General features: G+C 43.9%; 1 protein-coding gene across 3 annotated transcripts in view; it reads right to left on the bottom strand.

The window, feature by feature from the left end:
• The window catches only part of NLRP3 (NLR family pyrin domain containing 3), a 55,389-nt gene extending 51,747 nt beyond the window's left edge, over positions 1–3,642 (bottom strand). Inside the window, exons 1-3 of one of the 3 annotated variants that reach the window (XM_027084438.1) lie at positions 3,573–3,618; positions 1,883–1,945; positions 1,393–1,713 (exon numbers count right to left, since the gene is read on the bottom strand). In XM_027084438.1, the coding sequence (XP_026940239.1) occupies positions 1,393–1,675 (283 nt within the window). In that variant the 5' untranslated portion in view covers positions 1,676–1,713; positions 1,883–1,945; positions 3,573–3,618. Of the gene's footprint in view, positions 1–1,392; positions 1,714–1,882 lie in introns of all 3 variants that reach the window. The other 2 variants (XR_003428308.1, XM_027084437.1) reach the window with 2 other exon arrangements.
• Positions 3,643–13,264: the final 9,622 nt, after the last annotated feature.

The raw sequence follows: 13,264 nt of genomic DNA on the forward strand, positions 1-13,264 counted from the left end.
ACAAGCGTACTGGGCTTCCCTGGTGGCACAGTGGTTAAGAATCCACCTGCCAATGCCGGGGTCGCGGGTTTGAGCCCTGGTCCAGGAAGATCCCACATGCCGCAGAGCAACTAAGCCCATGCACCACAAGCACTGAGCCTCTGCTCTAGAGCCCACAAGCCACAACTACTGAGCCCAACTGCTACAGCTACTGAAGCCCATGCACCTAGACCCTATGCTCCGCAACAAGAGAAGCCACCGCAGTGAGAAGCCCGCGCACCACAACGAAGACCCAACACAGCCAAAAAATAAATAAATAAAATAAATTTAAACAAACAAACAAAACAAATAAACAAACATACTAACTTTGATTCGTCAAAGGATACCATCAACAAAGTGAAAAGGCAACCCATAGAATGGGAGAAAACATTTGCAAATCATATATCTGATGAGAGGTTAATATCCAGGATATATAAAGAACTCCTACAAGTCAACAACAAAAAAGACAAACAACCCAATTAAAACATGGGAAAGGGACTTGAACAGGCATTTCTCCAAAGATAAACAAATGACTAACAAGCACATGAGAAGGTGCTCATGTCACTCGTCAATAGGGAAATGCAAATCGAAACCACAATGAGATACCATCTCACACCCATTAGGACTGCTACTATCAAAAAAATATAAATATATATATAAAATAAGTGTTGGTAAGAATGTGGAGAAACTGGAACAATTGTACACTGTTAGTGGGAGTGTAAAATGATGCGGCCATTATGGAAAACATTCCTCAAAAAATTAAACTAGAATTACCAGTAATTGTAATGTAATGTAAATGTAATGTAATGTAATATAATCCAGTAATTCCACTTCTGGGCATATACCCAAAAGAATTGAAATCAAGGTCTCAAAGAGATTTGTACAGCCATGTTCATAGCAACATTATTCACAATAATCAAAAGCTAGAAGCAACCAGAAAGTCCACTGACGGATGAATGGATGAACAAACTCTGGTATATACATACCACAAAACATTATTCCACCTTAAAAAGGAACGAAATCCTGCCATATGTGACAACACGGGTGAAGCTTGAGGATGTTTATGCTGAGTGAAATAAGCCAGACACAAAAAGACAAATACTGTATGATTCCACTTATAAAAGGTACTGGAATAGCCAAATTCATAGAGACAGAAAGAGGTTGCCAGGGGCTGAGGGGAGGGTAGAATGAGGAATCGTTGTTTAATGGATACAGAGTTTTGCAAGATGAAAAGATTTCTGGAGATTGATTGCACAAAAGTGTGAATGTGCTTAACACCAATGAATCATACACTTTAAAATGGTTGACAGTAAGTTTTATATTATGTGTATTTTATCACAACTTAAAAAAATACACTGTCTTCCTTCCACTCACCCCATTCTGGCTCATCCCTTTTAGCTTTCTCGTAAAGGTCTCTCCTGTTGATTGCAGCAAAAATCCACTTGGCCATGGCCCATGCTTTCTCCTCTCCATTGAAATCAATCATCAGAGTGGCTATATCCACGTGATCTGCTTTCTCTGTCTGACCCCGAGGAAGTGACGTGCAGCCCTTCTGACTAGGATAGTCTTCTAAGTGCATCTTGAATTTCTTAAAGTCTACGTCTTCCAGATCCTCCAGGTAACGAGCCAGCTTGCAGCGGACGCTTGCCATGCTCATCTGCAGCCCTGGTCAGAGTCCTTGGGCATAGGTCCACACTGGGAAATCGGGTGGTGAAAACAGCATATGGATAAGAAGTCTTTTAAGAAGTCTACCCTCAGAGAGAACTAAACTATCAAAAACCCAGAAGATTGAAAGGAAAAAAAAAAATCACCAGACTCTAACAAGTTGCCATCTTTAGTTTTGAAAAGTGAGTCAAATACTTACCAGAGAATTTTCCTATTGACTTGACCCAGGAGTGTGTCCTGAGCCATGGAAAAAAAGGTGCCCCTGTGGAGAGAAACAATTAAACCCACAAACACAGTCACATTAACATTGCAATGTGTATCTTAAACCACTTCCTGATGCCACCTTGATGTATCACCAAGAGAACTTTGGTCCCACTGATCACTGGCTATGTGTGACCTTGGACAAATTCTTCACTATTCTTCAACTTCAGTTTCCTCTTCTATAAAATGACAGAGTGGAAAATATGTTTTTTACAGTCCTTCCAACTGAAAGACTGGTTTCTTGTTTCTGTTTTGAACCAAGGAAAGATGAGTAAGGGACAAAAGAAGAAGGATGCCACGAGTGAGTAACTATGGCGATAACAGGGAGCATATGTCTAGAGAGAGAAAAGGAGAGAGAACATAAAAGCATGTAGAGGAGAGGATGGTCTGCAATAGCCCTTTTATCAGTCCACTGATTGATAAAAACTGAAATGAGATGGAACTTGGGGTGATAAGGGAGAATAATAAACACATATATTTCTTTAATGTCTCTGTGCAAAAATCACAATTATAATAATTATCAGAACTCACATTATTGAGAGCTTCTCATGGGCTAGGGGCTGCACTGATGCACAAAGCCCAAAGGTTATATTCCTAGTCCCATGGTGTGGAAGTAGAGACTGAGTCTTAGGCTAAGTGACCTGCCCAGGGTTTCACAGCCAGGAGGGACAAAGCCAGGATTTGGACCAGGGTCATTGATTTCTGAGTCATGCCCCTAACGTTGCATTTTTCTCAGCTTAAAAAGTGTGAGACCGTTTCTTCCACCACTTAAGGAGGTATCTCAGTCAGATAGGAGGAAAAATTATCGAGGATGATAAAAATAAATGGTTAAAAGGCAAAGACATTTTCTCAGGTTTTATCACACAGTCTTTCATTATAGTGTTCAACAACTCAGTTTCCTAACTAGAGTTTGAGTTCCACAAAGACTAGAAATAAGCTGCTATATCTTTTGATCATACACATCTCCTAGATTTTAGGTGGATGAACACATTGGCTTTGTTTGGAATTGATCCCTTCATATTACTGAATTTGCAAAAGCACAACATTAGCCCAAAGGCATAAATGATGTTAAAGGAAGGGAGGGGCCCTGCGAAGCTTTGGAACTCTCCAAAATGGAATTTATAAAGAACACAGTTTAATGTTCAAGACATCTCAGACATGTTCATCTCTCTTTCTATCTTCATTCTTGCCTCTCCACTCCTGGCCTCGTGCACCCCACGCCAAATCCATTCCCTACGCATCTGGCAGGTGGCAGGAGGGGAGGGGGCACTCCAGACAGATCCACCAGCTCTGCAGACCCTCCCAGGTCCCATTCCATTGATCTTTCCATCCACATCAGGACTCTGCCTTTCCTCTGTGCTCCCCTATCCCTAACCCTAGTGCACCCCACCCTGACCTTTACCTCCTCTGTCCCTTGGTTTCTAAAATACTCATTTGCTTTTATGCATCCCATCTATCCTCTCCCTGGGGGAATGCTTGGCAAATCTGCTGGAGTCATGGGTGTAAGCAGTGGTTTCTGCTCCTGTCCTCACCCCCCGTCCCCCCACACACACTCGCACTCGCACACATAGCACCCAAATACTGATAAACATAAAAGAACATTCCAGAAGCATTGTTGAAGGACAGACCTGAAGGCTGGCAAAAGAAATCTCTAGTCAGGTTCTGGCCCTTGACACAATCTCCCCATTCTTCCCAAGACCATTTCAGCCATCCCGCTCCACAGAGCTGGACTCACCCAGACGCCAGCCTCAGGAACAGCCGGAGAGGAAACTGGACGAATTTTATAGCAGTCACAGCCCAGCAGGAAGGATGTGGTCTCACTATGGAGTGAACAGGCTTGCATCACAGACAAAGGCAGAGACTAACGATTACTCACATCACTGGATTTTCCAAACTGAAGGTCTCAAAGCTGAAACTGGTTGTAGCCAGAGATGTCAGCCTCTCCTCCGTGGCCACTGGGGTAGAGAATGGGAGGAAATTCAACTGCTACTCAGTGGATATTCCCCGTAACTCTGTCAGCAGCCACGTGAGTGTTTTGTTGACAGAGAGGGGAGTACGTTGGAGAATACCACTGGAGCTGGTAAATAGAGAATTAAGAGCATAACCTGGCCATCAGACTGCAAATCCCATGCACTTTCAAGCCGTCATGTGGAGGCAGTCTGCAGACAGTACAATAACAATTGACTGTTATATTTTTAACCACTTTGTTAAGGGTAAGTGTATACCTGTGAAACCATCACCACCATCAAGGCTATAAACATATTTATCACCTCCCAAAGTTTCTCCCCACCCTATTATGATTATGATTTTGTGTGTGTGGTGAGAACACAATATAAGATCTACCCTTTTACCAAATATTAAGTACAGAATACAGTATTTTTTTATATAAATTTATTTAGTTATTTATTTAGCTTTGGCTGTGTTGGGTCTTCATTGCTGAGCGCGGGCTTTCTCTAGTTGCAGCAAGGCGGGGGCTACCCTTCATTGTGGTGCGCTTCTCTTGTTGCGGAGTACGGGCTCTAGGCACGCGGACTTCAGTAGTTGTGGCCTCTGAGCTCTAGAGCACAGACTCAGTTGTTGTGGTACATGGGCTTTGTTGCTCTGCGGCCTGTGGGATCTTCCCGGACCAGGGCTCGAACCCATGTCCCCTGCATTGGCAGGTGGATTCTTACCCATTGTGCCACCAGGGAAGTCCACAATACAGTATTATTAGCTACAGGCTCTATGCTGTACAGCAGATCTCTAGGACTTTTTCATCTTGCATAATAGAAACTGTCCACCCTCTGACTAATATTTCCCCTTTTCTTCCTCTCCCTAGCCCCTGGCAACTGTCATTCTACTCTGTTTCAATGAGTTTGACTATTTTAGATTCCACATGAGTGATTTCATTCAGTATTTATCTTTCCCGTCTCATTTATTTCACTGATTTCATTCAGTATTTATCTTTCCCGTCTCATTTATTTATTAATGTCATCAAGATCCATCCATGTTGTTGCAAATGGTAGGATTTCTTTCTTTGTCACGCCTGAATAACATTGCATTGTACATATATACCACATCTTCTTTATTCATTCATCTACTGATGGACGCTTTGTTTGTCTTTATCCATTCTTCTATTTATGGACATTTTATCCATTCTTCTATTATGGACAAGGATTGTTGTCCATTGTGGATTATGGATTGTTATTACGGATTGTTTCCACATCTTGGCTATTGTGGATAATGCCGCAATGAACATGGGAGCAGATATCTCTTCAAGATCCTGATTTAAATTCCTTTGGATGGGCACAAACTCTGTTCTCTGACTCACTGACTTACTTGTTCAACTAACAAGTAAGTTGAACAAAGAAGTACCTAGTGTGTGTCAGGCATGAACGCAAAGCTGAAGAGCACCTTGCCTTACCCAAGAGGAGCTGGAGGCTAGAGAAACACCCAGACCTACTTTCCTAGCTCTCACCATGGCTGCAGGACCACAGTCCAACAGTGGCATGAGTTCCATAGAGCATGGTGAGTGAGAAGCGCTCAGCACCCCCAGGAGAGTGCAGGAAACTTGGAGCAAGAAGGAAGAGCATCCAAGTCTAACAGAGGGGCACTGGTATGCTACTTCATGCCTCAGTTTCCTCATCTGTGAAATGGGGGTGACAATAGCACCAACAGGAGATGGTTGTCATAAGGACTGAGCAAATGGGTAGATGTGAGGCCTTTGGAACAGAGCCTGAATCAAAGAAGCTGGCATCCGTGGTTAGCTCCTGTTACTACCGTTTTTACAGAATTATGTGCAAAATGCTCCGAGAGATGAAAGAGAGGCATCTACTCCCACTGAAGTAAGGGCAGGATAGCAAGACCTGAGTCTAAAGCTCTGCATGTTGTTAAGGGCCAGGGTGCATGCAGGAACAGTGAGGAATCCAGATGCTGAGGCCAGAGAGGGAGACAGCAGATCAGTCAAACAATACCTGAGAGGGAAATGCATGGTAGAAAGCAGTGTTCAAATGTCATTCCAGAATTTTGAAAATATACTCTAATCATGTATAAAGACTAATCAGGAAAAAAGATCACCATGCTTTGCTTGTTATTCTGCCTCCTTCCTTGCTAAAAGGACCCCAATTTTGTGCAAGAATTCACTTTTTCCTTACAGGACTCAGGAAAAGTTAATCCTTTTCTCCAAATTAAGGGGGGTTTATATAACCCAATAATTGGATCCTGCTCTCCTAATAATGATTGTTTAAGGAGTGGGCTGGTGAGTAAGTTCTGGTTATAAGACCAGGACTTCACATAAAACAGTCTGTGCTCTGAAGAAAGACTTTCCATAAGGTTTGGTCCTTTGCTGCCAATAGATGTGGTCACATCAGGTTATGATGCCTGGAACTGCTGTGGCCATTTAATGACTATAAGGGAACATGAAAGACTCTAAGGATGGCAGAGCCAGAGATGGAAGAAACATGTCCACTGAAGCAACCAGCCCAACAGTGAAATGCTCTGGTGTTTAAGCCAATTAATATGGTTTCTCTGTTCCTCAAATCCAAAGGCAACTTATACATAGATGCCATTGTTGAGGTGTGATTGACTATTCTTCTCTGTGAGTTTTGATTTCCCTGAGGTCAACACTGAGCTAATACTCACCAGTACAAGTGTAGCATGGCTATCGACTTGTGCCTGGGCTAACAGGTGGGCATCGGTGTCCTGAAGATTGTTAAATAGTTCTACAAAAGACCCTAGCTGTCAGCCACTACCATTGCCTCACCATTTGCTCATCATAGTTTTTCCCTGTGGCAACATGGCCACAAAATAAGGAGTTATCAGCCAGCTCTGAATTTCAAGGTAGAACAATGGTCTTGAATGGAAGGCTTTTATGACAGAATGGAGGCTTTTTGAGAGAGAAACTCTTCGTGGAGCTCCAAATAGCATGAACATTCATGAATTCATAAAATAAATTTTATCTCATAAGCTATAGCACAGGGAAGATTGTAAGGTGATATGAGAACAATTTCAAAGAACATGAACATTTCAACAGGAGACTGAATTGGAGAAATGGAGAGTCCCTGAAATGGTTAATTTAATGTGTCAATTTGGCCAGGCCGTGGTACCCAGACATTTGGCCAAACACCATTCTGGATGCTGTTGTGAAGGTATTTTTTAGATGAGCTTAACTTTTAAATCAGTAGATTTTGAGTAAAACAGATTACCCACCATAATGTGGTTGGGTCTCACATAATCAGTTGAAGGTATTAAGAGAAAAGACTGAGATCCCCCAAGAAAGAAGGAATTCTGCCTGTGATTTGCCTTCAGACTCAACAATGCAACATCAACTTCTCCCCTCCTGCCCTGCAGATTTCAGACTTGCCAGCCTGCACAATCACATGAGCCAAATACTTAAAATCCCTCAAGATAGGTAGATAGATAGATAGAGATGTTGATATAAATATAGACGTAGTTACATATATATAAATGTGATATATATACATATATATATATACACAATATATATATATGTACATATATATTGTCTGAGTGTGTGTGTTCAGGCTACTATAACAAAAATACCATACTAAAAAACTGGGTGACTTCAACAACAAACATTTATTTCTCATAGTTATGAAGGCTGGGAAGTTTAAGATCAAGGAGCCAGCAGATTCAATGAGTGATGAGGGCTGCTTCCTGATTCATCGAAGGTCATCTTTTTACTCTGTCCTCACTTTGCAGGAGGAGTGAGGGACCTTTCTGGGATCTTTTTTTTTTTTTTTTTTTTGCGGTACGTGGGCCTCTCACTGTTGTGGCCTCTCCCGTGGCGGAGCACAGGCTCCGGACGTGCAGGCTCAGCAGCCATGACTCACGGGTGCAGCTGCTCCACGGCATGTGGGATCTTCCCGGACCGGGGCACGAACCCGTGTCCCCGGCATCGGCAGGCGGACTCTCAACCACTGCGCCACCAGGGAAGCCCAGGGATCTTTTATAAGAATAGCAATAATTGCATTCATAAGGGTTCCCCCCTCAGATATAATCACCTCCCAAAGGCCCCACCTCTAAATACTAATCACACTGGGGATTAGGTCTCAACATATGGATTTTGAAGGGACACAAACATTCAGTATATTACACACACACACACACACACACACACACACACACATCTGTTTCTCTGGAGAGCCCTGACTAACACAGTCCCTGGGTAAGGACCAAAAGCCCAGCAGCGTACCTGCAGCCCAAGCCCCAGGATGAGGAGTTACAGAAACTACTAGTGGATGCAGGGGATCTGAGAATAGAGGAAAACATGCCTCACTGTCCCAGATGTAGCCCAGAGAGAGTACACACCTCCCAGAGAAATCTCTCTTCTAAAACAAGGAAATGGTGCCTGAGATGCCAGGTGGGCAGGCCATGACATATTCACAAAACCCTACCTGGCCCAGACCCAAGGAGCGAGCATGCATTCTGGGACAACCAGAAATGCCAAGGGACCTAAGACTGGGATGAGGATGTGGTGCCAGAAGCAGCTGAGAAGGATGCTGGTACCCAGGGGAGATTTCAGAGGGGCCCAGAAAGGACAGAGATCAGCCCAGCAGCTAGACACCCTTCCGCTACTAGGGAGAAGAGAAGAGACAGGAGGTAGAGAGTCCCAAGGCAGCTGAGCTTTCTTAGAAAGAGACTGCATTTTAAACTGAAAGTGACTGTTGGACAAATCACATGGCAGAAACATGATGTGGCAGGAAGGGGCAGTGATGCACAATTTGAATTGGCACAAAGATAAATTCAATTTTTGAAAATAAAGTTACAATTTAGAATTACTGAGTCTTCGGGATCTCTTGTAGGGAGAAGCCTGGCATAATCACTTTATGTTGCAACTGTGCTCTTCCCTCTTTCCCACAAGGTGTATTTCCCTGGGGCTCAGAATGCTGGGAACACACCCTTGTCCTGGCAGTCACCATCCCCAGTTGAGATGGGTTTCCATGGGCTTATGAGCCCAAGTGTTTCAAAGACCCCCAATTCTTGGACCTCTACATCTTCTGAGTAATGGATTGAAGAAGAATTGACTGACAATTGTGAAAAAAGTTGTCAAGTCCTGCTTTTTTTTTTTTTTTAACAGATTTATTGGGGTATAATTGCTTTACAGTGGTGTGTTAGTTTCTGCTTTATAACAAAGTGAATCAGCTATGCATATGTTCCCATATCTCTTCCCTCTTGCGTCTCCCTCCCTCCCACCCTCCCTATCCCACCCCTCCAGGCGGTCACAAAGCCCCGAGCTGATCTCCCTGTGCTGTGCGGCTGCTTCCCACTAGCTACCTACCTTACGTTTGGTAATGTGTATATGTCCATGCCTCTCTCTCACTTTGTCACAGCTCACCCTAATTCCTGCTTTTTAAGGGACAAGTCCTCCACACAGACATCCCATGAACCATATTTGGAATCAGTTTCTTTGTTCCCATTTAGCTTTCCCTTTTTCTGTGTTCATAAGCTTTTCTCTAGAATTACTTTTTATAAACAGCATTAGGGTCAGAGACCCTTGTCATGGGGCTCCAACTATGGCTTACTGTCTCATCTACCTTTAAACGAGCCCCACCTCCGCCGTCAGTGCTTCCCTATTCTGGAAGACACATTCCAAGTTGAAGCAAATCTAGGAGTTTTTACTGCAAACTCGAAACCAGAAGGAAAACAGATAAACATTTTGAGAGGAAAACCGATAAACTACTACTCAAGAGTACAGTTGACCCTTAAACAACTGGCAGGGGTTAAGGGATGCTGACCTTCTGCAGAGTCGAAAATTTGCCTATAACTTAGAGTCGGCCCTCCTTATCAGCAGTTCCTCAGTATACTACAACATGACCATGATGACATGACGCTAAGTGAAATACGGCAGTCACAAAAGAACAAATACTGTTCCACTTATATGAGATTCTTAGAATAGTCACATGCACAGAAACAGAAAGAATGGTGGCTGGCAGGGACCCAGGGGAGGGGGAAATGGAGACTCATTGTTTGATGGGTACAAAGTTTCAGTTTTGCCACATGAAGAGTTCTTGGGATTTCCTGGCGGTCCAGAGGTTAGGAGTCTGTGCTTCCACTGCAGGGGGCATGGGTTTGATCCCTGGTCAGGGAACTAAGATCCTGCAAGCCACACAGCATGGCCAAAAACAACAAAAAAAGAAGAGTTCTGGAGATGGACGGCGCACAACAATGTGAATGTTCATCACACTGCTGTACTATACACTTAGAAATTAGTAAAATGGTAAATTGCATGTTATGTATATTTTCTACAGTATAAAAGAAGAAAATCAGTTGTTTTATACATTTCCACCCCTGATTTTCCCTCTCTCTCATTTAACCCAGAAGAGAGTAAAGAAAAACTGTAGTACAAGTGCTACTCCTAGCACTCAGTTAAAAGTAAGCAATTCGGGCTTCCCTGGTGGCGCAGTGGTTGAGAGTCCGCCTGCTGAGGCAGGGGACGCGGGTTCGTGCCCCGGTCCGGGAAGATACCACATGCCGCGGAGCAGCTGGGCCCGTGAGCCATGGCCGCTGAGCCTGCGCGTCCGGAGCCTGTGCTCCGCAACGGGAGAGGCCACAGCAGTGAGAGGCCCGCGTACCACAAAAAAAAAAAAAAAGTAAGCAATTATATTTCACTTTACCAGCTACATCTATATAAATTGTGGATGGATTGGATACTTTAAATGTTTATATAAATATATAGAAAAGACTGGAAAATAGACACACATCATATTTTTGCTTCTGATATCATCCCTAAAAGAGGTCACTCTGTGGTAAGTAGGAGACATTTCCACTACATGCAATTCTGTATTGTCTCTATTTTAATGAACTTCAGCAACTTTTTAAAAGTTATGGAAAGAAGCTAAAAAGATTTCCTATTAACGATAGCAGAAGAGAAACCTCTAACTCTTGTGTCTTCTCTGAAATCAACCCAGAACAACAAAGAGAAACGAAAAAAGAACTTCCACTTCTATGAAGTCACTAATCATGAGAGGGCCCCTATGCTCTTGGGGCCTGGGACTGGAGTGAGAAGGGACACAATGAGAGAGACCATCTGCAGGAAAATAAAGAGAATCCAAGGTTTTCCAGAGTAGGGAACACACACTAGTGGGAAACAGCAATCCCAGCCCCACCCTCCTTTGAATTGCAAGGTCTGGGTATATGGGCAAATCACCAAACATCTTTGAACCCTGTGGACCACAGTAGTGGAAGGATGTTGGGATGAAACAGGGACATACGTTTTCAAGAGGGGTGGTTATCTGTTACCAGTGTGGGGAGAAACTGTGAGCGAACCACTAGGAGCCTGATCCTTTCTGACACGGGATAGCTAAGGAGAAGTCCAAGCTAAATCACCCAAAATCTGTGACATGCAGGGTTTTGACATGAGTCAAGGGGACTTCCTGTTTTTCGAAAGGGGACCACACCCAGCAGAGAGGAACAGCAAGAACAGGGCAAAAGGCAGGAAGGCTGGACCCACACTGCAGCCTGCTGACGTGCATGGGTCCCTCTCAGAATAATATTTTCAAATGCATAAAATAAAGCACAGAAGATTACAAAGGGAGACATATTGAAATACAGGTACCAAAATATTTTTTTTAAGTTTGTGATATTTATGCCTCAATTAATGAGATCTAGCAGTGGGCCTAATAACTGTTATAATTTGGAAGAAATGATGAGGGTAACTGGTATTTCAGTATATCTGTAAAGTGATATCAAAATATCTTTAGGGACTACTCTGGTAGCACAGTGGTTAAAAATCCACCTGCCGGGCTTCCCTGGTGGCGCAGTGGTTGAGGGTCCGCCTGCCGATGCAGGGGACGCGGGTTCGTGCCCCGGTCTGGGAGGATCCCACATGCCATGGAGCGGCTGGGCCCGTGCGCCATGGCCGCTGAGCCTGCGCGTCCAGAGCCTGTGCTCCGCTAACGGGAGAGGCCACAACAGTGAGAGGCCCGCGTACTGCAAAAAAAAAAAAAAAAAAAAAATCCACCTGTCAATGCAGGGGACACAGGTTCAAGCCCTGGTCTGGGAAGATCCCACATGCCGCAAAGCAACTAAGCCCATGAGCCACAACTACTGAGCCCATGTGCCACAACTACTGAAGCCCATGCTCCTAGAGCCCATACTCCGCTACAAGAGAAGCCTGCACACTACAGCGAAGAGTAGCCCCTGCTCGCTGCAGCTAGAGAAAGCCTGTGAACAGCAACGAAGACCCAATGCAGCCAGTAAGTAAGTAAATAAATAAATAAGTTTATTTGTTTAAAAAGAAAATATCTTTAATTTCTACTGGTGACAAATGTATAGGATCTATGAATACTACTGGGCTGTGTTGCCTGCCTTCATTAGAGAAAATCAAGATTAAAATTTTTCCCATCCAAGTTAACAGACCCCCTGAATTATATCCACAGAAGCCTTGGGGATATATGCTACCTCTTCCTCCAACTACTTTTTCAAAAAGAGCTGTCCAGGAAAAACGCCATTACTTCAAAGAAAAGTGATAAATTTTTTAAAGGAACTATCATGGAAACTATGTAAAGATAATGCAGGAGGGAAAAACAAAAGAAGAAAAGGCATCTGGCAAATAAAAGATAATGGAAAACACTTAAATACGGTAGCATGGTGGAAGTTAGTAGCATTCCAAAGCAGGTGGAAGTTAGTGGGGCAGGCACAATAGTGCACACCCACCCCCAGCATGTCTACATGCGGGTCCCCATAAACCATGAATATATAAACTTACATGACAACAGGGAATTAAGGGAGCACATGAATCAAGTTTGCTAATGAGGTGACAAAACTGGGGAGAGTCTCCTGCATCATCCAGGTGGGACTAATGTAATCACAAGGGTCCGTATAAGTGGAAGAGGGAGGTAGAAGAGTTCAGAGTGATTTGATGTGAGGACTCAAGGAAAAGAGACCTCTAGAAGCTGGAAAAGGCAAAGAAACAGGGTCTCCCCTAGAGCCTCCAGAACGGAATGCAGCCTTGCTGACACCATAATTTTAACACCCTGAGACCCATTTTTTTTTTTTTTTTTTTTGGCCGTATGCGGATCTCTCACTGTTGTGGCCTCTCCCGCTGCAGAGCACAGGCTCCGGACGCGCAGGCCCAGCGGCCATGGCTCACAGGCTCAGCCGCTCCGCGGCACGCGGGATCCTCCCGGACCGGGGCACGAACACACGTCCCCCGCATCGGCAGGCGGACTCCCAACCACTGCGCCACCAAGGAAGCCCCTGGGACCCATATTTGACTTCAGACCTGCAGAAGTAGAAGATAATCATTTTTTATTGTTTCAAACCAATAAGTTTGTGGCAATCTGTTACGGCACCCATGGAAAACTAATACAATTAAGAA

Source organism: Aethalodelphis obliquidens, unplaced genomic scaffold (genome assembly GCF_003676395.1).
Source record: "Aethalodelphis obliquidens isolate GAN/ISIS:26980383/991018 unplaced genomic scaffold, ASM367639v1 scaffold53, whole genome shotgun sequence".
In the NCBI taxonomy this organism is placed as follows: Eukaryota; Metazoa; Chordata; class Mammalia; order Artiodactyla; family Delphinidae; genus Aethalodelphis; species Aethalodelphis obliquidens.